Source organism: Artemia franciscana, chromosome 10 (assembly GCF_032884065.1).
Source record: "Artemia franciscana chromosome 10, ASM3288406v1, whole genome shotgun sequence".
NCBI lineage: Eukaryota > Metazoa > Arthropoda > Branchiopoda > Anostraca > Artemiidae > Artemia > Artemia franciscana.
In genome coordinates this window covers 35,311,087-35,337,586 of record NC_088872.1, presented here as the reverse complement: position 1 = coordinate 35,337,586, position 26,500 = coordinate 35,311,087, and the positions used below count along the sequence as shown (strand labels likewise).

Sequence of the window (26,500 nt, the reverse complement as noted above, 5' to 3'; positions counted from 1 at the left end):
AAATGTACTTGTTTGTTATTAATTACGGTGTTACTTACTGTGAAAGTATTGCTATCGTGGTTAAAGACTTTGATCTACAGTTAGAGATATCTGACCAAAGGTTTCAATTTTCATGACATCTCATGGAATCAAACTTGAACACTAAATAAATACGCCTGAGAAAAGCTCGTTCCACGTATGCTGGCTTAAATCCTTATATTTGAATTTAATTTTTCTAAGCACATTGAGGCAACAGGCCGGTTGTGTGTTTAACCTTCTTTTGCATTTGGCGTTGGGAGGAATCAACCGTTTGGGAAAAAATGTCAAAATTTTTTTAAGGACTCGGTACTTTGTGGTTTTGTCTACCCGTTAGAAAAAAAAACCACATCACCGGTCGGTTTTCTCCCCCCCCTGAAAATTTACTATGTCAGTGGGTGCAGCACGTCTTTTTTGTCCAGTTTTTCACCATTTGTCGAGGAAAAACTGACCATGCACCCCTGTACACCGAATGCACATATAATTATATTCAAATTGTAGTATTTAAACGTTTTTTCATATTCCAGGTATATTTGCTAAATTTCCGAAAATTTAATAAACTGGATCTCAATTTACTAACTTGGATCCGTTTTTACTAAATCCAGTAAAATTTTACTCAGGGTGACAACATTGCTCTACAGAAAGGTTCTCTCTGGTAGCCGTCTTACCAAGCTAAGATCAAACCCACCGCGCCACCACAGGACAGTACTATTCACAATGACATTCTAGTGTCTTTTACAAAATGCAACACGGTAGCGCTACCTGTCCGGACAAATTAATAGTCATGGCGCTTAGAAAAGAAATCGACGAAATGAGCTTCACAAAAAGCTGTAAAGAATCTTGAATATGGCAAGGTTGATGTCTTTCCAAAACCCAAAGAAAATAAATAAATAACCATGGACATGTTGAAGCATAGAAAGGAGCTTTCGTTGAAAAGGAAACGATGTTTGGCTTTAACGGTATTGATTATGATATGCTAGTTTCGTGTGCATTTAGCCTAGCCTACTGAAAATTTATGGCCTAATTTAATCATTCCAGAATAAGCTTCTTTTCTCATTCATCCTTTAAGGAGAGTATTTATCTTAAATCAAACTTACCAGCAACAGGTACAATGTGTGATTTTTTCAAAATCCTGGGATGGGGAGCAAAGTTGGAGTCAATTTTCCCAATTAAAGCTTTAACATTTTACCTTAATTTTCAGTTACCAGTTGCTTTTTCTCTACCTTTAGTTGTGAAAATACAATTCCTGTTATTTGAGTAGAATTCTGAAACATCAATATTTTTTGTCAAATTTAGAAAATGAATTTGTATATCTTTAAAACCTTATAAATTGGGATTGAGCAAATTTGTGAAGCTAAAAACAATTTTAATGGACATTATTCAAGCAGAAGATCTATTTTTGCAAGGTTTCACTTTTATAACACACATATTTTTAAAGGTCAGGACCCTCTAGAGAGAGAGGGAGTAGAGGTAGGTATTTCAAAATGCCTTCCCAGGATATACTTTAGCCTGTAGACCTATCCCTGAAAGTTTCACTTTCCTAACCTAACCCCTTTCCAAGATAGCAAGAAGTCACTAAACTAGAATTTTGACATGTTCTTTACAAATATAATAATTGCTTCTACTGCAAATTCAAATTTAAGCACTTTTTGATCTCTTGAAAATGACAAATTTTCAATTAAAGTATAAGTTAGGCTAATGCTTGTTTTCAACAAAATAATACTATGTTTTCTCAGTGCTGTTTTCTTGGTCATGTTTGACAAAATAATACTACATTTTCTCAGTGTTAAAATTATTTATAATAAGATTAGGTCAGAAAGTGCTTAAATTTGAATTTATGGCAGAAGTGATTATTATATTTGTAAAGAACATAAAGAAAGGCATTGAGTGGTATGCTCACTTTATTATTAAGTCAATTGTACAAACTGCAAAAAATTTACAGAAATGCTAATTCTAGAAGTGCATCCATTTCTTGTTGACCCTCCTCCTCCATGGGGCAAACTAAAAATGTGTAAATTGGGCTGGGTTTTGAAGCCAAGGGAGAAGCTAAGGTTATATAATATGAATGAAATCAGATTTTAAATTCTAATTCTAGTTAGTATTGGTTATTTGTGTATAGTAGGACATCAAGATAGTTAAAAAACTCACACATCCATTAATGTTCACATCCTAGATTGTTCACTTTCACATTCAAGTTTAAACTAGTCAGCTGTATCTGAACAAAACAAACATCCAATTTTGCTTACAGGCAACATTACCTATAGAGCAAAGCACATTAGGCCATGAGCCCTGCTGGCAGCAGGGCAAGGTCTGTATTCAATATTTATCAAATAAATATAGATTACAGATCTTGCCCCTCTGCCTGTAGGGCTCATATACTAATATGCTTTGCTCTATAAATAATATTATCTGTAAACAAATTTGGACATCTGTTTTGTTCAGATACAGCTGACTAGTTTAAACTCAAAAGTGAAAGTGAATGATCTTGGATATTAACATTAATGGATACATGAGTTTTTTACTTATCTTTTGACCTGCTACTTTATAGAAATTACCAGTGATAACTGGAGTTAGTATTTGAAATATAATTTATACAACCTAAACTTTTCCCATTGCTTCAAAACCCTGCCCACTTTATGCATTTTTCTTTTCCCCATGGAGGAGGAGGATCAACCAGAAATGGATGTGGCTCTAGAATTCACATTTCTAAGTGCTATAGTATGGAAATTATGCTGCTTTGCAGCATAGTTTCTATATGTTTGAATGTATTTTTAAACATACTTTGTCTATATGTTTGGTGATATGTTTGTATGCATCAATAAGATTGGTCTGAACTGATCAAGTAGAACAGAAACCATGCTGGTATGGGGACAACAGCTTACCTTGAGTCAGATGTTGAATGACTATGGAGTTGACCATGCTTTTAAATATTTTTCTGACTACAGAGGTGATACTGATTGGTTGGTATTTGACTGCCTGATCTGTTACCACCTTTGTGTACTGGAGTAATATATGCCATCTTCCACTCTGTACTTTAAATCTAGAGACTTCTAGAAAAACTAGGCAAATATAAGAGATCATTCAGCATGTGCCTCTTTTAAAAGTCAAGGTTGAATGCCATCTGGCCCAACTGATTCATTTGGGTTTGGGTTTTAAGGTGGTTTTCTAGGTCTAATTTACTGATAGTAATAGGTGAAATTTCATTTTTGGGGATCTGGGAGTGGAGCACTGTTAATGGTTATGAAAACAGAAGCAAATTGTTCACTAAGGGAATTAGCTATTGCTTTTGGATTGTCTGTTTTACATCCATTTTGTACCAACTGGGTAACTGAACCTCTTCCAGGCTTTTTATCTGAGGTATAATTCCAAAATTTTATAGGATTTGATATAGCTGATGCAGCTTTTGCCTCATACTGTCCAGAAATCTTTCTAGATATATTTCTCAACTGATTGTGTGCTTGCTTGTAACTTTGGTAATGATTTGCATGGTTTACTTTATGTGAGTGCAACCTCCAAAACTTTTTTTTTGGTTCCTTGCCATTTTCAGTTCATTTGACATGAATATGAGCATTTGGGGTTTTTGTTTCTACTTTGTTGACAAATGTCCTTTCACAACATCAAGCAATAATCTTTCAATGCCTCATCATGAATTCTCTACAGTCATACATCAATGAAGGACCAATCACATTCTGCTGGTTCCTTTCAGATTAGACTGTGTTCTGTATACACATTTGTATGGCACTTGGTATCTACCAAGTAACAATATAGTGACTGCAAATTCTGTTGATCTGTCTGTCTGTCTGTCCTGGTTTTGCTACTTTTGGCAGTTCCAAGTTAACTAGGATGGTGAAATTTGGAAGGCGTATCAGGAACCAGACCAGGTTAAATTTAGAAATTGTGGTTTCCCTGATTCGACCATCTGGGGGGGGGGACAGTTAAATTGGAAAAATTAGAAAAAATGAGGTATTTTTAACTTATGAACGGGTGATCGAATCTTCATGAAATTTGATGTTTGGAAGAATATCGTGTCTCAGAGGTCTTATTTTAAATCCCGACCAGATTTGGTGACATTGCAGGGAGTTGGGGGGGACCTAAAATCTTGGAAAATGGTTAGAGTGGAGGGATAGGGATGAAACTTGGTGGAAAAATAATCACAAGTCCTAGATACATGATTGACATAATCGGAACGGATCCGCTCTCTTTGGGGGAGGGGAGGGTTAATTCTGAAAAATTAGAAAAAAATGAGGTATTTTTAACTTCTGAAGGAGGGATTGCATCTTAATGAAATTTGATGTTTGGAAGAATATTGAGTCTCAGAGCTCTTATTTTAAATCCCGATTGAATCCGGTGACATTGCGGGGAGTTGGGGGGGGGGTATATAAAATCTTGGAAAATGCTTAGAGTGGAGGGATTGGGATGAAACTTGGTGGGAAAAATAATCACAAGTTCTAGATATGTGATTGACATAACCGGAACGGATCTGCTCTCTTTGGGGGAGTTGGGGGGGGGGTTGAGGGTTAATTTTGAAAAATTAGAAAAAATGAGGTATTTTTAACTTACAAAGGAGTGATCAGATCTTAATAAAATTTGATGTCTTGTAGGATATCGTATCTCAGAGATTTCATTTTAAATCCTGACCGGATCCGGTGACATTGGGGGGAGTTGAGGGGGGGGCGTCCGGTGACATTGGGGGAAGTTGAGGGAGGGGGCAACCTAAAATCTTGGAAAATGCTTAGAGGGGAGGGATTGGGATGAAACTTGGTGGGAAAAATAAGCACAAGTCCTAGATACATGATTGACATAACGGGACCAGATCTGCTGTCTTTGGTAGAGTTGGAGGGTGGGGGAGTAATTCAGAAAAATTAGAAAAATGAGGTATTTGTAACTTACAAATGGGTGATCAGATCTTATTGAAATTTGATCTTTAGAAGGATCTTGTGCTTTAGAACTCTCATTTTAAATCCTGACCAGATCTGGTGACATTGGGGGAGCTGGAGGGGGAAACCAGAAATCTTGGAAATGCTTAGAGTTGAGAGATTGGGATGAAACTTGATGGGAAGAAAAAGCACAAGTTATAGATACATGATTGGCATAATTAGAACTTATCCATTCTCTTTAGGGGAGCTGGGGTTGTTAATTTGGAGAAATTGAAAAAATTGAGGTATTTTAACTTAAGAACAGGTGACCAAATCTTAATGAAATTTGATATTTAGAAGGAACTCATGTCTCAGAGCTCTTATTTCAAATCCTGACCAGATCTGTTAACATTGGAGGGAGTTGGAGGAGGAAACCGGAAATCTTAGAAAACGCATATAAATGTTGTAGATACATGATTGATGTAACCAGACTGGATCTGCTCTCTTTGGGCGAGTTGGGGGTGGGGTTTAGTGCTTTGGCGAGTTTGGTGCTTCTGGACATGCTAGGACAATTAAAATTGGTAGGCATGTCAGGGAGCTTCACAAATTGACTTGATAAAGTCGTTTTCCCTGATTTGACCATCTGGGGGGCTGAAGGGAGAGGAAAAATTAGAAAAATTGATGTATTTTTAACTTACGAGTGGATGGTTGGATCTTAATGAATTTTGATATTTAGAAGGATCTTGTGACTCAGAGCTCTTATTTTAAATCCCGACTGGCATTAAGCCTCCGATTTTCCTTTTAAAACAATCTATTGATTCTTAGAATTTTGCTAGAGCTCATACCATATGAGCTCTTGGCTCTTCCAACCTTGTCGCAAGTGCCATATGAGCTCTTAGCTCTTGTTTTCTGAATAATGAAATTTTTGGTTATATTGTAAACCTTCAGCTTAGAATCATATGATCACTTGCACTGAGTGGTGGTAAAAGTGCTATGCTCAGAACTGATTCTTGGTCACTAGCTAGAACAAGATTTAGTAATGAAGGCTCTTGGCCATCCCCGTATCTAGTTGGGAAATTTACCATCTGGTACAAAATTTTTATTTAGACATTCAAGAAAAGGCATAACTGAGTCACTTGTAGAGTGACCATAACCATTTATCCATTGAACTAATAAGAGAGGTCGAAATCCCCAATCATAATTACACCCTCACCCATCTTGGTATTCACTGTTATTGAATTAGTTAAAGCAAGGAGAGAATATTCAAGAATGTCTTCATTGCCAGGCAAGGTTGTATCCAGGGGAGAAATGTTTGTCTGACTTGTAAAAACATAACAAAAATGGATATAAACATTTTTTTTAATGTTTTTATTGAGTTTTTTTTGTGTGTGTAAAGTCCCCTCCCCAAAAAACCTGGATATGGCCCTGTTCCCAGGACAGTTCCATTACTAACACAGAGACAAGGAGAACTTGATGTATTTTTATGCTATTCCCAAAAATGATAATCATTTCACTTGCAAATCCAGTTTGTAGCCTTAGATGAACCTTGAAGTGACTTGTATAATTCCATCACTACTTGACAATAGTAGTGACAATAAAAGTAGTATTAGTAAATTCCTTATTTTTTGCTCCTTTTCATTATAATAATTGCTACCCTGAAAATGTACCTTGCACAGCTGGTCCCATATTTAGTCATTAAAAATATATTTCTTTGCTGTTAAAAACTATAACTTATTCTTTGATAAAACAGGTTTGCTGAATAGTTTTCACTGGACTTGTGAAAAATACTCTGTTTAAGTTATCTCAGGATTTTTGAAAGTAGATGTTGCTTTAGAATCCATTGAAGGGCATTAAAGTGGATTTGCAAGTGAAACAACTATTTTATTTTGAAAGAGCACAAATGAAAGTATCAAATAACGTATTCATCTTGTCCCTATGTAAGTAATACTGAATCTACCAGAAAGTGTTAGAAGCATCATGCCCTTGCTCAATCCTGATTTCTAAGGTTTTAAAGATTTATCCTAAATTAAAGCCTGGATCAGTTGAAGGATATTTCCTTGTGAAGATCCAGAATTGATGATTGATAAGTTGTATTACAAAAATGGAATGAGGATTGCCCTCCCTGAACATCAAAGTATTCTTGGAGATGGAATAACATCCCCTGTTCAGTTGTTATTGAGTTGTGACTTGTATTCATCAATACTCTGTGCTCTTGAACATATAGGTCCTCAATATATTCCCTGGATCAAACACACTAATAACCCTTACCATACCAAGTGAGGCACAGAAATTTTCAGAATCTTTAAGACATGAAGCAATGGCAATCAGTTCATGCCCAGATTCTGGGAACCAGCCATCACATTATATAAATACAAGCTACAAAGATCATAAATTGTTATTGAAACAAGCAAAGACAAAAAGCCAGCAAATTCACAAAATCTGAACAGTTTTAAATGTAACTTAGGGTTTTGTCTAACGATTTTAGGTGGAGGTTGGGTAACAATTGCAATAGTAGACATTATTATATTTGGAAAGAACATTAAATGGAGAATCTTATAGTATATTTCTCTTTTTCCTATCTACATTCTATCCAATAAGTAAACTTAACCATTCAAAGTATATTCTTCCACCCCTTCCCCTCTAAAGGTCACTAATCTTCAATAAATTAAATGGACTTTGTGTTTGTCACAAAGCAAAAGCATTTAGACCTGTGGTTTAAGTAGATAGTATGGTTAGAGCATAAAGTGCAAGTGATTATTAACAAGGTCCTTGGTTTATTCTGGAATTTGATAATGAGCTGCCGCCCTAGAGTTACCAAGAAGCTCTATACAGCCTTTTTTTTGTCCTCATCTTGACTTCAGTATGTCAATTGCAAGGCTGCACTTCAAGTGTGGCATGTACAGGGGTGTAATTTTCTAGGGGACGGAGGGGGGGGGGGCAACTGCCCTTCTCATAGCTTGGTTTGCCCCCTCCAGACCCGAGCCCCCAGTGGAAATTTAGTTTCTTCAAAAACCTTGTCAAACCTAAGGTAAGCATGCATTCAAGCATCCACAGAAACAGGTCAATTTAGTATATCTTTATCTTTATGGTACTGTATGGCTCATTTTTCAGTTTTCACTGTCTTTTCCACTTGATTTGGGAAAAGTGGTTCCAACTTTGCTCCCCCCCCCCCAGAAGTTTGACAAAATTTATGCCACTGGACACGGAGTGGCTTGAGGAGGTCTAATGCAGAGCAACCAAGCTTCCTTTTGCCAACAAAACATCTCCTATGAACAGCAACTAGAAAAGCTCGGCCTTCCTACCCTAAATTTCTGGTCAATCTTGCATATGTTGTGCTATTTTGATGTAGTTGTTTTTGTGTCTCTCTTTTATCTTTTTAGTTTTCTGATTACTGTTTCTGATTTTGTTTGACAGTAATTATTAAGAATTGACTGAAGTTGAATTGAATGAGGCTGACTGAAGAGTGAGCTCATATTGTTTTTTATATAATATTTTCAATAAGTTCAACGGGGTGCCCATTGCACAATCTTTTCTGTATTTTAGCTCAGAGACTAAATGAATGTTTAAATCTATATTTAAAACTATCAACTAAAGAAATGACCACAATTCATTTCATAGAAGGGTGGTGATTTATGATAAATGCAGATAGCAATCATTGTGATTAACTTCGTAATGGGTAAAATAACTTAGAATAAGGAACTCTTTTGATAATCAGAATATTTAAGAAAGGAAGCTTCCTTGGATTTTCAACCTTAAATGTAAACTGTAAGCTGGTACAAAAAAGTATACAAATGACCAAACATATTCAGAGAAGCTTGCTCATGGTTCCCACAAAACATAACATCATTAACAATGATGAATTGTTCATTATCTGAATGAAAACTATCCTTGTTTGGTTTGTATCTTAATTTTTTTATTGTCCTTTTTTTTATAACATCACATCAAAACATAACATCATTAACAATGATGAATTGTTCATTATCTGAATGAAAACTATCCTTGTTTGGTTTGTATCTTAATTTTTTTATTGTCCTTTTTTTATAATTGAATGTATCTTTTAATTTCAGCTGGGAGTTGAAAGTGTTGAGAAGTTGAAAGAAGCCTTCTCCCAAGACTGTACAAGGTCTGGGAAGTCCACTAAAGTTGATTCAGAATTAGTTGTAGAAGAGTACAATGAAACTGCCCAGGAAAAGCAAGAAAATGATGGAATTGTGTATACAGATTCTTCTACATTCCTGAAGGTAAGTTAAGAAGCATATGTGATCATATAAGCATACAGGAGGGGAGTGGATTCTTCACTTTTATAGATTGATATAAAGGACCTAGGGGATACTAATCCTTAGACAACTTCAGGGAATACCTTGTTTGTTATTGCAGGGAAATTTCAAGCCTTTTCCCAACCCTAATGGTGAGAAATTTTTACAGCATTTGGACAGTAAGAGATGTCTTGGTGATTTATTTTAGTTAGATTAAAAGACTTTTTAAATACTTTATTAAACAAGAAACGATATACATAAATCTTATACAAAGGAGACAGGGAGGCAACTCGTTTTGTCTCCTTTAACAATAGAGAGAGAAAAAAGAAGAAGGAATTACACCTCAATAGCTAACACGGAGTACATAAAAAAGAGAAGTAGTATAGCTCTAATTACTTGTGAAATACATATTGTATTCCATCGCAATATCCTCAATGCGTCCATCAGCGAAATACATATTCTATTCCATCGCTATAGCCTCAATGCGTCGAGAGAGAGAGAGAGAGAGAAGAAGCGGAACAAAAATCGACTCGTAGACACAGATGGGACCTATAAACTAATTTTTAAATAAATCACTTTACATTCAGGCCCCACTACTATAGGCAGAAAGAACTATCTCTTTCAATTTGTTTGTGTATGTATAGAGTGATGGTGACTCATTTATTAAATCAAGTAGTTTATATTTATTGGCAATCTCAGGAAGTTGATATCTTAAACTTAGTCTTGATCTCTCATTTTTAATAGAAGGAAAAAGAAACTTATTCCTTGCTCTTGATAAATGGCTATGTTTATTTTCAACCAAGAGTTTCATTTTATTGAAAAAATTATCCCTACGTTGGATTTCTAAAAACCATATGCCTATATTAAGGTGAAAAATTTGTTGTAAATGAAGAATATCAAGAAATAAAAATGATTTTTTAGTTTCAGATAATTCCTTTGTCTTCCTAGGGTGTGTTAAAAAAAGGTCCAGGATTCTTATTGCCTTGTTTTGGACAATTTGGAGTCTTCGTAAATGTGAATGGAATGTCAGCATCCAAACGGTCGGGCAATATTGAAAATAGCATTCCACTAATGAAAAATATAATTTTCTCATTATTTGGTAAGGAAACAAGAAGTTTATGCAAACAGCCGAGATGCCTGGACACTGTTGCCTTGAGTTTATTAATATGCGCCTTGAAAGACAGAGTTGAGTCAATGTAGATACCTAAATATCTAAATACATCCACTCTTTTTATGGAGGAAGCTCCAATACTAATAGTTTTAATTGACACATGCTTCACTGCTCTCGAACTTCTCCCAAAAATCACAAATTTCGACTTCTCTAGGTTAGGTATTAGTCGATTAGCATGAAACCAAGAATTTACATTAAAAGCAACAGTTTCGAGGGCCATTCGTAGGTCCTCCTCGTTGCCAACCTTCAAACTAATTGCTGTGTCGTCTGCAAACAATATTGGTAATTCATTGTCCGAAGGCATGCATTTTGGAAGGTCATTTATATATATAAAAAAAAGTAACGGCCCCAATACAGACCCTTGTGGAACCCCTATATTTTCTAAAGGAAAAATATGAGATGATTCCTCACCAAATTGGACTGTAAAGCTTCTTTCTAATAAATAAGATCTCTCTAACTCAAGAGCTATTCCACGAATTCCTACATTTTCCAATTTATCAAAAAGAATTGTATGTTCTATTGTATCAAAAGCTTTTTTTAATGTCAAAAAATATAGTTGCCGCCAAGTAACTATCATCCATAGCATCTGATAAGAAATTATGTAAAGCAGCTACTGCTTGCTCTGTTGACCTACCACACAAGAAACCAAACTGATTGGGAGAAAAAAAATTATTCTTTACCAGAAATGAAGTAAATCTACACTTTATTATTTTTTCAAAAACTTTAGAAACAGGTGATAAAATAGCAATAGGCCTGTAATTATTTGGATTATCATTATCGCCCTTTTTAAACAAAGGTAAAACCTTAGCTACTTTAAGACAAACTGGAAAAAGACCATTTTTCATGCAAGAATTAAAAATAAATAAAAGTGGCTGACTAAGTACTTCAGCTAATTCTTTAAATAGAGAAGTCGACATACCGTCACATCCTATCGACAATCCGTTTTCAAACTAGTAACAGCTTTTTGAAATTCCAAGAACTAAATAGGGTATATAAAAATAGTTTTATCTAATTTATTTGGAATATATTTTCTATGATTATGTGTCCCATCAGAAGTTTGATCCACCAGATCACGTCCAATTTTCCTAAAATGGTTAGCAAATGCTTCTGCCATTACTCTCTCATCCGTTATTTTAACTCCTTCATAAGTTGTAATATGGGATGGAATATTTCTTGTTTCTTGTTTTGACATTATTTATTCTTTCATTTATTATTTTCCATGTTTTCCGCAGTGAATCGCATTCACTAAATTTCTTTTGATAATATTTTGCTTCTTCCTCTCTGAGAACAAAAGTTAACCGATTTTATATTTTTTAAAGTTTTCAATATTAATTTCATTTGGATACTGCATCTTTACCTTATATAATCTATTTTTTTTCTTTTATACTATTTAACAAACTTTGAGTAACCCATGGCTTACGAGGTAAATCCTGACTTACTCCCTTAGACCATAGCCTTATTATTTTCTTGCTCTACTTGTGTCATTGCTTCATTATTAGAGTAGGGGGTCTTTTCTGTCAAGCAAAAGAAAAAAAAGAGACACCCTCTGATATCAAAGGATCAGTGACAGATGGTTGGAGTTTTTGTTATATTATTGTTACTTTATTCATATCACTTGCAAGAAAAAATGCTAATTTGATTAATCAACAGTATTTTCTTCATAATTGTAAAAAGAACCGTATTTTACCCAAATGCGACCTTCACTTAGCTTAAACACACGTAACGAACGGCAATTTACAGAACGTATAGGGTTTAGTATTTTAAATCATGTTATTAGCGATTGCAAAAGTAAGCACTACAGGTTAAATGAGGATTTTTTCAGGCTTGAGCGAGACATTTTTTGCACGCTTTCTTACGCTGATTTTCATCAAATTAAGGCTATTTCTGAAAACTCTTTTCAGCATTATTTTCGGATTTCTAGACAATGATTTTCTAAGAAATTGCCCCGTTTAAAATTGGAAAAATTCTCTAATAATACACCTTTTGTCCCAAAAGTATCTCCTGGTCCTGCTGTGATAAATCTCAGCCCTCCATTCCCCTTACAACAGGGCAAAATCAGGTTCTATCGAAAGGATTGAAATTTTCAATAGCCTCCTCGAAAATACCTTATAGTGAAATTATCGCGAACACAGAAAGGGCATTTCATGACTCTCGTGCGGAGGTTGGAGAGATTGCTGAGGTTAGAGCACATTTTGTTGAAACCTTGTTGGATTCGCCTACTGTTCAAACTCAAAATTAAAAAAAAAAATTAGTAAAAATGAATACTTAAACTTACGTTCATAAAGATACATAAAGATCATTCAAGGATTATTACTAAAGCCGATAAAGGCAATACTGGTGTTGAATTGGATTCAGATGATTACGACAAAAAAGTCAGAGAAATCTTAAATAATTTTAACACATATGAACAATTAGCTACCGATCCCACAGAAAAATTTGTCAGGGAAGTCCGAAAAGAGCTTTCTTATCTAAGAGGAAAAGGTGAAATCACAGATCAACTTTACAAAAGGTTTTACCCAAGTGGGTGCACGTCTTCTCGTTTTTTTTTGTCTTCCTAAAATTCATAAGCCCGGTAATCCACTTCGACCCATTGTTTCCTCATTTAACTCTCCTACAGCAAAAATAGGAGATTGTTATCAGTTGTATTCCGCCCACTAATTCAGGCTCAAAAATCCTATATTAAAAATTCGGCCGATTTTGATTCCAAGTTAAAGTAAGTTTCTTTTAAACCAAATACAAGAATGGGCAGTTTCGATGCGGGTTCAATGTATACCTGTGATCCTCAAAAGGCCGAAAGGATTTCGGAGGATAAACTCAGTTCAACCCCATCTACATCAGAAAAATCTATACTTTGGAACCATACAATTCTTTCACTTACAGCCCTTTGTAACATAACTTCTTTTTACTTCCATTATAGAGGCATTTTTTATAGACAGAAATATGTGCTTTCAATGGGCGCCACCCTTTCACCAATTGAGGCTGATATCTTCATGGAAAACCTTGAAGAATAGGCTATTTTACAAAGTTTTTGTAAACCGGAATTTTGAGTTCGTTTTAAAGATGATATTTTTTATTTGTGGGAGCATGGTGATGAATCTCTGGAGTCTTTCCTTCACTTGCTTAACTCCTTGGATCCAAAACTAAAATTTACTCAGGAATTAGAGGTAGAAAGGCGTCTCCCTTTCTCAGATGTCCTCGTTTACCGAAATGATATATGCTTCGATTTTGGAGTCTATAGAAAAACACGTAGTGACGGTTACTTAAATGATTCCTCTAATCATTCTCCTGCTGTGAAAAGAGGAGTGGGTACTTCTCTAGTAGACAGAGCTTTGCAATTTCATTCTCCACGTTTCCTGGATTCAGAGCTTGAACATCTTAGAGATATTTTATTTGGGAATGGCTATCCAATTAGTTTAATAAATTCTGTAATTGCAAAACGTATTAAAAAACTATCAGATAGTGACACAGTAAACACAAATCAACGGGAGAATTCAGTTTATCTTAGGCTCCCGTATGCTAAAGGGGTTTCAAACCACATTTCCAAAAATCTAAAGCAAAATAATATTTTCACTTACTATAGACCTAGAAAAACTATCAGTTCTCAAATCTACCAAGGTAAAGACCCTATCCCGATAGGTGAAAACTCCAGTGTCTACAGAATTCCTTGCTCTTGTGGTCTTTGGTACATCAGAAGAACTGATCAACGACTTACGGATAGATTAACTCAGCATTTTACTTCAATTAATAACACCCTTAAAAAGCGGGAAAAACCAGAAAATTTTGACTGTGCCCTCTCAGAACACATATTTGATAATCCAGACCATACTGTTTTATTTAACCAAGCTGGCCTAATTTTGCATGACAAAGGTATTGTCCAGCACTACAGAGAAGCTTTTGAAATTTATAAATACCAACATTTAGGTCCAGCTTTGAACTAGGATTCAGGTGATTTAAGAATAAATGACTCTTAAGATTTTCTCAAAAGAGAACCTGATACTTTAATAATCCCTGAAATAAATGTTGAACCACTTCCCCAATCACATAATCAAATACATCATCAACCCCTTAGGTCTCAAAGGGTATCTGCAAGAAATGCAATGGTTGAAATCAGAAATCAGGTGACCTAGTTCTCCAATTTATTCAGTTGCTGCTTCGTTTGTTTGAGTGAATGGACATTTTTTTCTTTTGTCTCAGTTGTTCGTTAGTATCCGATGTTGGCAGTTCAATTTTGTTTGGATTTTATGCAAATCGCGGATATTGGCGAATAACTCATTTTATTGTTTGTTAGGTAATTGATTTTAATTCTTTTAATTTTTGGTCTTTTATTGAATTTTGTTTAATTTTTTTAAGCTTTTTTTTTCATTGGTTTTGTTATACTTTCCGCACTTGTTTTTTCCTTGATCTTGTTATTTTATTCACGCTGAAGAAAAGAGGCGGTTGTTCTCTCGAAATATTCGCTTTCTGTGCTTTCTTCACTAATTTCATTTGGCCTTTAAAAACCCCGTTGTTGATCACTTTCTTTCTTTCCATATATATATCTATATATATAAAAATAAGTTGTCTGTGTGTGGATCTGTGGATGGATCAGGTGACGTCACCTGAAAAAACTGGATCAGGTGACAAAACTGAAAACTGAAAAAACTAAAAAAAGGCAAAAACTACAAAAAAAACTAAAAACTAATAAAAAAAATAAAAAAGCTAAAAAACTAAAAAAACTAAAAAAAGGCAAAAACTACAAAAAAAAACTAATAAAAAAGCTAAAAAACTAAAAAAACTAAAAAAAGGCAAAAACTACAAAAAAGAACTAAAAACTAATAAAAAAAAATAAAAAAGCTAAAAAACTAAAAAAACTAAAAAAACTAAAAAAAGGTAAAAAACTAAAAAAACTAAAAACTAAAAAAACTAAAAAAAAGGAAAAAACTGAAAAATAAGCTAAAATAAAGGTAAAAACCAATAAAAAACTGAAAAAAAACTGAAAAAACTACAAAAAGGCAAAAACTACAAAAAAAAACTAAAAACTAATAAAAAAAGTAAAAAAGCTAAAAAACTAAAAAAACTAAAAAAAGGTAAAAAACTAAAAAAAAAAAAAAAAGGAAAAAACTGAAAAATAAGCTAAAATAAAGGTAAAAACCAATAAAAAACTAAAAAGAAAAAAAGGAAAAAACTAAAAAAAAATTTCATCTAAAAAACTAAAAAAAACTAAAAAAGGTAAAAAACTAAAAGAACTAAAAAAGAAAAAAATAAATGACGACACTCAAAGAGAAAGCGACCAGGACAAAAGGAATGTTCGATTAGCAATCAACAAAGCACCGGGACACAGGGAGTATAAATGACGACCAGGACATAAGTAAAAAAAAAACTAACAAAACTAAAAAGAAGGTAAAAACTACAAAAAAACTAAAAAGAAAAAAAAATAAAAAAAGGCAAAAACTACAAAAAAAACTAAAAACTAATAAAAAAGCTAAAAAACTAAAAAAACTAAAAAAAGGCAAAAACTACAAAAAAAACTAAAAACTAATAAAAAAAATAAAAAAGCTAAAAAACTAAAAAAACTAAAAAAAGGTAAAAAACTAAAAAAACTAAAAACTAAAAAAAAATATATATGAAAATAAGTTGTCTGTGTGTGGATCTGTGGATGGATCAGGTGACGTCACCTGAAAAAACTGGATCAGGTGACAAAACTGAAAACTGAAAAAAACTAAAAAAAGGCAAAAACTACAAAAAAACTAAAAACTAACAAAAAAATAAAAAAGCTAAAAAACTAAAAAAACTAAAAAAGGCAAAAACTACAAAAAAAACTAAAAACTAATAAAAAAGCTAAAAAACTAAAAAAACTAAAAAAAGGCAAAAACTACAAAAAAAAACTAAAAACTAATAAAAAAAATAAAAAAGCTAAAAAACTAAAAAAACTAAAAAAACTAAAAAAAGGTAAAAAACTAAAAAAACTAAAAACTAAAAAAACTAAAAAAAAGGAAAAAACTGAAAAATAAGCTAAAATAAAGGTAAAAACCAATAAAAAACTAAAAAAAAACTGAAAAAACTAAAAAAAGGCAAAAACTACAAAAAAAACTAAAAACTAATAAAAAAATTAAAAAAGCTAAAAAACTAAAAAAACTAAAAAAAGGTAAAAAACTAAAAAAAATAAAAAATAAAAAAAAAGGAAAAAACTGAAAAATAAGCTAAAATAAAGGTAAAAACCAATAAAAAACTAAAAAGAAAAAAAGGAAAAAACTAAAAAAAATTTTCATCTAAAAAACTAAAAAAAACTAAAAAAGGTAAAAACTAAAAGAACTAAAAAAGAAAAAAATAAATGACGACACTCAAAGAGAAAGCGACCAGGACAAAAGGAATGTTCGATTAGCAATCAACAAAGCACCGGGACACAGGGAGTATAAATGACGACCAGGACATAAGTAAAAAAAAACTGACAAAACTAAAAAGAAGGTAAAAACTACAAAAAAACTAAAAAGAAAAAAACTAAAAAAAGGCAAAAACTACAAAAAAACTAAAAACTAATAAAAAAGCTAAAAAACTAAAAAAACTAAAAAAAGGCAAAAACTACAAAAAAAACTAAAAACTAATAAAAAAATAAAAAAGCTAAAAAACTAAAAAAACTAAAAAAAGCTAAAAAACTAAAAAAACTAAAAACTAAAAAAAACTAAAAAAAAGGAAAAAACTGAAAAATAAGCTAAAATAAAGGTAAAAACCAATAAAAAACTAAAAAAAAAAACTGAAAAAACTAAAAAAAGGCAAAAACTACAAAAAAACTAAAAACTAATAAAAAAAGTAAAAAAGCTAAAAAACTAAAAAAACTAAAAAAAGGTAAAAAACTAAAAAAAATAAAAAATAAAGAAAAACTAAAAAAAAGGAAAAAACTGAAAAATAAGCTAAAATAAAGGTAAAAACCAATAAAAAACTAAAAAGAAAAAAAGGAAAAAACTAAAAAAAAATTTCATCTAAAAAACTAAAAAAAACTAAAAAAGGTAAAAACTAAAAGAACTAAAAAAGAAAAAAATAAATGACGACACTCAAAGAGAAAGCGACCAGGACAAAAGGAATGTTCGATTAGCAATCAACAAAGCACCGGGACACAGGGAGTATAAATGACGACCAGGACATAAGTAAAAAAAAACTAACAAACTAAAAAGAAGGTAAAAACTACAAAAAAAAGAAAAAAACTAAAAACTAATAAAAAAACTAAAAAATCTAAAAATCTAAATAAACTAAAAAAGAAAAAAAAGGAAAAAAATAAAGGAGAAAAACAAAACTAAAAAACGAATGTATATACAGACCGGGACACCGGGATACAAATGACGACCGGGACACAGGGAATATAAATGACGACCGGGACACAGGGACACAACTACAACGGGGACACCGGGGGAAACAGGGGGATATAAATGACGACCGGGACACAGGGACAGGGAATGGTCGATTAGCAATCACCATCAACAAAGCTCAAGGGCAATCATTAGAATCATGAGGTATAGATCTGAATACAGATTGTTTTCCCATGGACCATTATATGTTGCATGTTCAAGAGTCGGTAAACCTGACAATCTATTTATATGCAAAGACAATGGGACAGCAAAGAATGTTGTATATTCGCAAGTTTTACGTAGTTAAAACCATATATATATATATATATATATATATATATATATATATATATATATATATATATATATATATATATAATATATATATATATATATATATATATATATATATATATATATATATATATATATATATATATATATATATATATATATATATATATATATATATATATATATATATATATATATATATATATATATATATATATATATATATATATATATATATATATATATTTATCTATATTCACAGGTGGGACATAGGGACACAACTACAATGGCGCGTAACTATTATGGCGCGTAACGACTTACGCGCGCGGGGGGGCTTGGGGGGGCGCGAAGCGCCCCCACCAACTAGGTGTTGGGGTGGCGCGAAGCGCCACCCCAACAGCTAGTATATATATATATATATATATATATATATATATGTATATATATATATATATATATATATATATATATATATATATATATATATATATATATATATATATATATATATATATATATATATATATATATATATATATATATATATATATATATCTATCTATATTCACAGGTGGGACATAGGGACACAACTACAATGGCGCGTAACTATTATGGCGCGTAACGACTTACGCGCGCGGGGGGGCTTGGGGGGGCGCGAAGCGCCCCCACCAACTAGGTGTTGGGGTGGCGCGAAGCGCCACCCCAACAGCTAGTATATATATATATATATATATATATATATATATATATATATATATATACTACTACTACTACTACTACTACTACTACTACTACTACTACTACTACTACTACTACTACTACCACTATTACTACCACTATTACTACTAATAACTCACTGTAGCACCAAGCCGCCTAAGGCCAACACAGCTACGCACGCTCCTCCTCCAACCTAATCTATTTAAAGCCTCCCTCTTTACAACCTCCCAGGAAGTTCCCATTTCCTTTAAATCTTTATTAATGACATCCTCCCAACCCAGACAAGGACGACCTGCTTTCCGTGTGGCCCCAGATGGTTGGTCAAAAAGGACAATCTTCGGTAATCTGTCATCCGTAGAACGTGGCCTAGCCATCTCAACCTTTCTTTCATTATAGCCCTAGAAAGCAGGATTGAACTACATTTTTCATACAACCTACTGTTTGAAATACGGTCAGTCTGCCGGGTACCCAGAACAATCCGCAGGCAATTTCTCTGGAAAACATCATCTGCTTTTCGGAGCGCCAATGCTTCAAAGCCATATTTGACCACTATCATCACTGTAGCTTCCAATATTCTAATCTTGGTTTGCAGACTTATCTTTCTATTCTTCCAATCTTTTTTTAACTGTGAAAAAGCACCCTGAGCTTTAGCTATTCTACTTTTAACATCTTCACTGCTCCCACTATCTTTACTAATAATACTACCAAGGTAACCGAAGCTCAAAAACCTGATCAATCTTTTCTTTATCTAATGTCACCTGTTCATCTTCACTTATTCCTAGCCTTAGTGACTTAGTCTTCTTAAGATTAATTTTCAAGCCTATTTTGGCACCCTTAACTCGCAAAACCTCTAAAAATTCATTCATTTTGCTCACACTTTCATCTAATTTGCTTAAATCATCAGCATAATCTAAGTCCAGGAGCGTTTTTCCTCCCCATTCGATTCCGTGGTCTCCAATTGCCTTTCCTGTCTTCCTTAAGATGAAGTCCATCAAAATGATTCATATAAAGGGGGATAGAACACAACCCTGCTTAACTCCTGTTTTAATACAAAACCAGTTGCTAACCTCATTTCCTACCTTAACCGCAGCAGTATTATTCTCGTACATAGCACAAATCACTTTTATGTATTTTTCTGGTATACCATATAACGATAAGACCTTTGTTAACGCTCTTCTATCAACAGAATCGAAAGCTTGCTCATAATTGATAAAACTGAGGACCAAAGGTGTTTGACAACGAAGGGACTTCTCAATTATTAACCTAAGAGTGAAAACTTTGTCGACACATCCTATACCTTTTCTAAAACCGCATTGTTCTTCCCTTAAAACTTTGTCTACAGCATCTCTCAGTCTAAAAAGTATCATATTACTCAGTAATTTGATGCCTACAGAGACCAGAATAATGCCGCGATAATTACGACACTCACTCTTTGTACCTTTCTTATACAGTGGTTGAATTAAGGTTTTCCTAAAATCATTGGGTACTTCCCCTTTTTCAAAAATCATGTTCATAATCTTCAATAGCTTATTCCTAACCTCAGAGCCACCATATTTAAGAAATTCATTAATCATACTATCAGCACCTGGAGCCTTATTATTTTTTAATCCTTTAGTACTGTCGCTAATTCTTCCTCACTAAACAAATCTTCCTTCACATCCAAGGTATCACAAACTTTTTCATTTTCATCTTTATCTTTTCCTGCAACTGTATCTCAGTTTAGCACATTCTCAAAATGTTGAACCCATCTTTCTTTAACTTTTTCCTTATCACTAATTGTGGCCCCATTTCTATCTTTAACTGGGACAAGTCTGGATTGGCTATTCCCTTTTAATTTATTAACATGCCAGTATAATATTTTACTATTATGCCCTCTAGCCCCATCTTCCAGATCATATATATATATATATATATATATATATATATATATATATATATATATATATATATATATATATATATATATATATATATATATATATATATATATATATGCATTATATATGTATATTATGGAGTGCGATTGGCACTTTCTTCAATAACTTCAATAAGCATATATAATGCGTAAAACATATATAATGTAATGATAGAATTTATTTTGAGTGTCTACCCGTTTTCTTTAGGCCTATGCTTGCATTTAAATGTGTTTTGATTTTTGTTTTATATTTCAGGGTACTCAGTCATCAAATCCTCACAATGATTATTGCCAGCATTTCGTTGATACCGGTCAACGACCACAAAATTTTATAAGAGACGTAGGTCTTGCAGACCGTTTTGAAGAATATCCTAAACTGAGGGAATTGATCAGGCTAAAGGTAAAGGCAGGGGTCACACTCAATTTGTCAAAACGGTAGTTTTGTTTCTTACCAATACGCAGCAGTAAGCCAATAATTAGATATGCTAATAGTTTAGTACAAAGTTGTTAACAGGGATTTTAAAAAAAGCCAACATGCTTGTACACGGTAATATATGCTTGGTGGCTCTTCTTATCTATAGTTTTTAATCCAGTATTGTATTCCCTTGTAGTTCTAGGAAAAGACTGTATACCGCATCTTAGACTTCTTTTCGTATAGTCCTATGTACTATTTTTTCGCTAAAATTAAGTTTTTTTCTAATATAGATTCTGAAATTTTTTTTTGCTAAGTGAGGAATCAGGTGTCTTGTGTCGAAATTTGATTCTTATGAGGGGGGGGGGGGATACGTCAGAAACTCAATGACAGGTAAATTATATGAATATTATAGGTCGTTTTTAAAAATCAGGATATGTTGAAGGGTTGGATGAGAAGGCCATACCCTCTCCCAGGGGGTAAATCTAGAGTTTTGAATTTTAGGGGGGGGGGATATAAATAATGTGCCGACACAATCGCCCAGTAGGCCGACTGAATGGGGACACATAAGCTAAATTCAGACGCCAGAGACGCTTTGGAACCTTGGGGGGAAGCTACACCCCCCATAGCTGCGTCTCTGCCTCCTCCCTCTCCTAACGGGTTAAGTAGAAAAAAGGAGTAAGAAAATAAAGACAATCATTAACTCTAGCAAGCGTGGTCTCAAAATCTATTTGCTTTCACTATACCAATTTTGCTTGCTGGATGATATTCAGCTTGGCTTGTTCTCAGTTTTAAGCCAATTAGCCGAAATGGCCCTCTTTGTGAGTCTTTTCATTAGCAAAATAGTGCTTGGCTGGGTTTTGGTGCCTCTGTCCATTCCCTTCGCTCTTCAAAGACTTTAGTTACGACTATTGGTCTTCGTAAATAACCCTTATTTTTATTATGTATGAATGATGCTTTATTTACCAACGAACTTTCACAACATTAAATTGCCATGTTTGTCGTTTTTTGTCAAATGCAACATAAAACCCTGTAATAATGGTCCCGAATGGCCTGTTACTGAAAAATACTAACAAACAAACTGACACATGATAAGATAAGAGTACAATTTCTATCTATTTAGGATTTCAAAAATCGCTGGCACAAAGCTTTTTTTTATAACGCCCAGTTCTTGCATTGATAGGATATAGAACCGGGATTTTTTGTGCTTTAGATCGAGGTAACCAGGGCTTTGGTGGGCAATAAGGGGCTTGAAATACATATTGAAAACGTGGGTTAAGACGTAGATTTTTCCCGAAATTAGTGTAAAGAATATTACGTTGGGCTGCTAAGGTTCATAGGCGGAATTTCTTGAGGAGGAGAATGTAAGGCACTCTACCACGACCGTAAATAATTCTCTGGGCTCTCTTCTAGATAATTTCTAGCCTATCGAACTGATCCATCGTAAGGCCAAAATGCCATATTAGGCAAGCATGCTCAAGCGGTGGTCAGATAAAAGATATGTAAAGGCGCAGACTAAGTGCTTTAGGGTATGAAAATTTAGTAAAAGCTATCATGCAAATTAGGAAAGGCTTCCATTTTCGGAAAAATCTCTGTTTTGAGATCTCTCTATAAGGCTTCTTTCTCCTCTCGCTAATGAAGAACGTTTTTTTCTTTTACAATAGATAAGTACGGATTTTTTTTCGTTATATTTAAAAAAAAAAAAGGAAAAACTAATTGGTCGTTGTGCCTGGTAGAGTCTACTTTTCTCTTGTGAAACTCATAGACTGCCTGACGTGTATTCTGTGGGTTTTAATCTTTTTCTTAAAAATTGCATTCATACATGTTTTTATCTTACTGATCGAAAAGTATTCTATGTGTGCAAAAAATACGGCCTTTCATAAATGGTGTATCATAAAGCAGAGTAAACGTGTTTGTGTCTATGGAAAGGAACTAAAAACATTGCTCTGTCTTAATTATTTAATTTTCTTTTTATTAAAGTGACAGTTATATATATACTTAATTCTGATTTCTAGGATGAATTAATTGCGAAAACAGCAACACCTCCCATGTACCTGAAATGTGATCTTAGGACATATGATTTGAAGCGTTTAGGTTCCAAATTTGACGTTATATTAATTGAGCCCCCCTTGGAGGAGTATCAGAGATCAAGAGGCGTTACAAATATCGATTTTTGGAATTGGGATCAGGTTGGTTTTTTCTTTATCTCCTTTTTAAATCTGTACCGATCTAATATATTCTGAATAGACATAAAAAATAGACGGTAGAAGTCATAATTCTCGAATTAATATTCCAAAGTTTTCTAATGAAATTTCTAGCCTGGAATCTATTTGATGCATTTTTGTTGATACTTTGCTGCTACTGGAAAAGCAACGCCATCTTTTTCCATAGCTGAGATTAGAAATATCATGAATGAAAGATGAATGGGTTCATTGCTAGAGTATTTATAGTCTCTTGCTGATTTGACTTCTGAGCAGCCCATACAGACAGGTGTGCACACAGGGGGTAAACTTTGCCCCCCCCCTCAAATCCAAAAAATTTTGCTTACTTATTGTTCAAATTATCAGATTAAATTTGTTCTTTTACTATTTTGCCCTGTACAAACTATATTTCCTGGACACATGCCTGCAAGGTCCAATTTTCGGCGGAATGGCGGTCTTAGGAAATTCCTGGATCAGGCTGGAATTCCGCTGTCTGATGCAAGGGCCCTTGCTGCTGACTGTGCCCCGTGGGAAAGGCTGACGACGGTCTCAACGCCAACCCAGCTCGAAAACTAAGTAATGCATGCCTGTACACAGATATCTAAGTGCTAACAATTATTTTTCCGTGGAGTCAATCTTTAATGTTCAGACTTAATCTTTAATTCCTATTGCACTGAATGTGAATCAAAGAAAGGTTATTTTTTAACCGTGAAATTAAATTTTTACTAGTTTTTTTTCCTCTGTGGCAGTGTAACATTGTTTTGAATTACTATTCTTTTAGTTCTTTGTTGCCGAGAAAATGTGGGAAAACAATATATAATTGAATAATTTTTTTGGAGTTTTCAAATCAAAATCCTTTCGCAGTTTGATTGTGATTGTCAACAACCCAATGCTGTCTTTGTCTGACACTCTACGTAGACGGGGCCCCTGTTTTAGGCTTTGGACGCTTGTTTTCCTGTCATTCCAGGTTACTTGCCTTAGCTTTTTCTCCAATTAGCCATGGCATCAGTCCGATCATCCATTCCTTAGTTCTATAAGATTCTACCTTAGTCTTGCCCTAAGATGGAATGGATGGATGGATGATAGACTTATATATCAACAAGTGAAATGACATCATTTTTATACAATCCTAAAAAAGGCTTATGCCAGATTTGCCACTCATTCAGACTATCTATCTTGGCTTTTTCTCCAATTAGCCATAGCTTGATGCCAACAACTGGATTTTAATTCAAATTGAATTTAATTCATTTCATTTGAATTAAAATCAAGTTCAAAAACGCTTACTGATTAATTAACCGTTCTGAGGTGGATGTAACCATATTATTACAATAGTTATTAAATTTTTGGCTGATTCTCAAGGGAAGAAAAGACACAGGATAAATTGATATGGTACTTCAGGGCTCTTGATAGATTAGAAAAAGGTTTTGCTCATCAACCTGGGTAGTTGTTCCGGTTACTAAGGTGTTGAAAAGGCACTAACTCCTAAGCCTACTGAAAAGAAGACAATATCAACCATTAACATGGACTTGAGATTTTTTTTTTCATTATCTTCGTTATGGATTTTAATAGATTCTTAACTAGCAATAGTTTAACATTTCATTTTATTCTTAGATTTTTTTTGTAATGCTTTTCAATTTTTTGTTTTTAGTTATTTTTTGGGGGAATTTAATTTCTAAACATATACAATTAGACAAGCCTATGGCTTGCTCCATTTTGTTTAAATTAAAGGTAAAATAATATAATTTTATTAACTAGACAATAAATGTAATTTTATAAATGTAATTTACAAGACAAGCCCATGGCTTACTGCGCTTTAAAATAAAAGTAAATGCACTTTTCGACGTTGAATTATGGTATATTAGGTTATGAATGAATGAATGAACTTTATTACCCGTAAAAGTATAAAAAACACAAAGTACGGAGTATTATAAATAAACAAAAACAAAAACGATAAACAGCGAAGAAAAAAAATTCAAACTAACAAAAGACAACATAGACTAATTAACCAGTATCAATATGGAAAAAAGGCTGCAGAGGGTCCTAAACATGAATAATATTGATAGTCTTTTTACATAAATCATCACTGGAAGACCGATCGAGCAATTATTTTTTTTTTGTTTCGGTGCCATCTAGGAAGTCGGAGGAGAAATTTGCAATATCTGAAATAAGCCGTACATAGAGTATGTCGATCTTTCTTACGAAACAGATGAGCCATGCCTGATAAAAACAAAAGCACAGGGGCGCAATAAGCGTTATAAATCATGCACAAACCGTTGCGGTTGTAACGGCTTTTGTTTGGGGATATTTTTCCGTAAGCGACGCGTTGGTTTTTCACGGCTTGATTCACTAGGGATGAACAGGTAGTGGAAAGTGTTGGGCCGAAACACAGACCAAGCCAACTAACTAAAGAAGAACATGGTGGAACTGCAGTCCCAGCAACGAATGGAGCGACCGCATAAGGGCTATTAAAACAAATAAACTCGCATTTAGACGCATTAACTGACAGTCCAATCTTAGATAGTTCATTGGTTAATATAGTAAAATTAGAAAGCAATCCACGGCGAGTTCGGGCAACAAGAAGAACGTCATCTGCATATGCAATAGAAGACAAACCAATATTACCATAAAAGACAGAACTTTTAAGGGGACGCAGGCACGATGCAAGCACGCAATTAAATATACTAGGAGACAATACGGCACCTTGCCGAACTCCCTTATTAATTTTTACCGGGTCTGATATTTGGTTATTCCAGGTAACTTGAATTTTAGACTTTGAATACCAAGAAGACAATAAACTTAATACGGAAGGATGAACACCTGAAGACGCAAGGGAAAATAGAGCCTGAGAGTGCACAATATTGTCGAAAGCTCCAGAAATATCAACAGTAAGACAGTATAGACATTTTAGTTTTTTACGGCATCTTTCATGAGTTGGCTTAAAACATGATGTGCATGGGAGCAACCGAAACTTTTCCGAAAACCAAATTAAAAAGGCGTAAAATCACAATTCGACTCAATTTCTGGTAGTAACAAAAGTTCAAGCAACTTACTTAAGAAACACGACATTGTAATGGGACGATAATTCACACATGGCGTGGGGTCCTTGCCTCGCTTTTGAATAGTCGTTACACGGCCACAAAGGAAACTATCAGGAACAAGTGACTGTGCTAAGCAAGACTGGAAAAATATTTGTAGATGGTTAAGTAGAGCAGGACAATCATAAGCAAAAAATCGATAAGAAAGGCCGTCACCATCAAGGCTATTTGAACGCTTAATTTTTCTTAAAGCCCGGCGAATTTCAGATATTGCCACAGGCTGGACATGAGCCTGCAGGAGACGGTATG

General features: G+C 33.7%; 1 protein-coding gene across 2 annotated transcripts in view; it reads left to right on the top strand.

The window, feature by feature from the left end:
* The first annotated feature begins 787 nt into the window (after positions 1-787).
* The window catches only part of LOC136032123 (N6-adenosine-methyltransferase non-catalytic subunit-like), a 46,934-nt gene continuing 21,221 nt past the window's right edge, over positions 788-26,500 (top strand). For both annotated transcript variants that reach the window (XM_065712289.1, XM_065712290.1), the window contains exons 1-4: positions 788-974; positions 8,939-9,112; positions 20,800-20,943; positions 22,971-23,144. In XM_065712289.1, the coding sequence (XP_065568361.1) occupies positions 912-974; positions 8,939-9,112; positions 20,800-20,943; positions 22,971-23,144 (555 nt within the window). In that variant the 5' untranslated portion in view covers positions 788-911. The remainder of the gene's footprint in view (positions 975-8,938; positions 9,113-20,799; positions 20,944-22,970; positions 23,145-26,500) is intronic.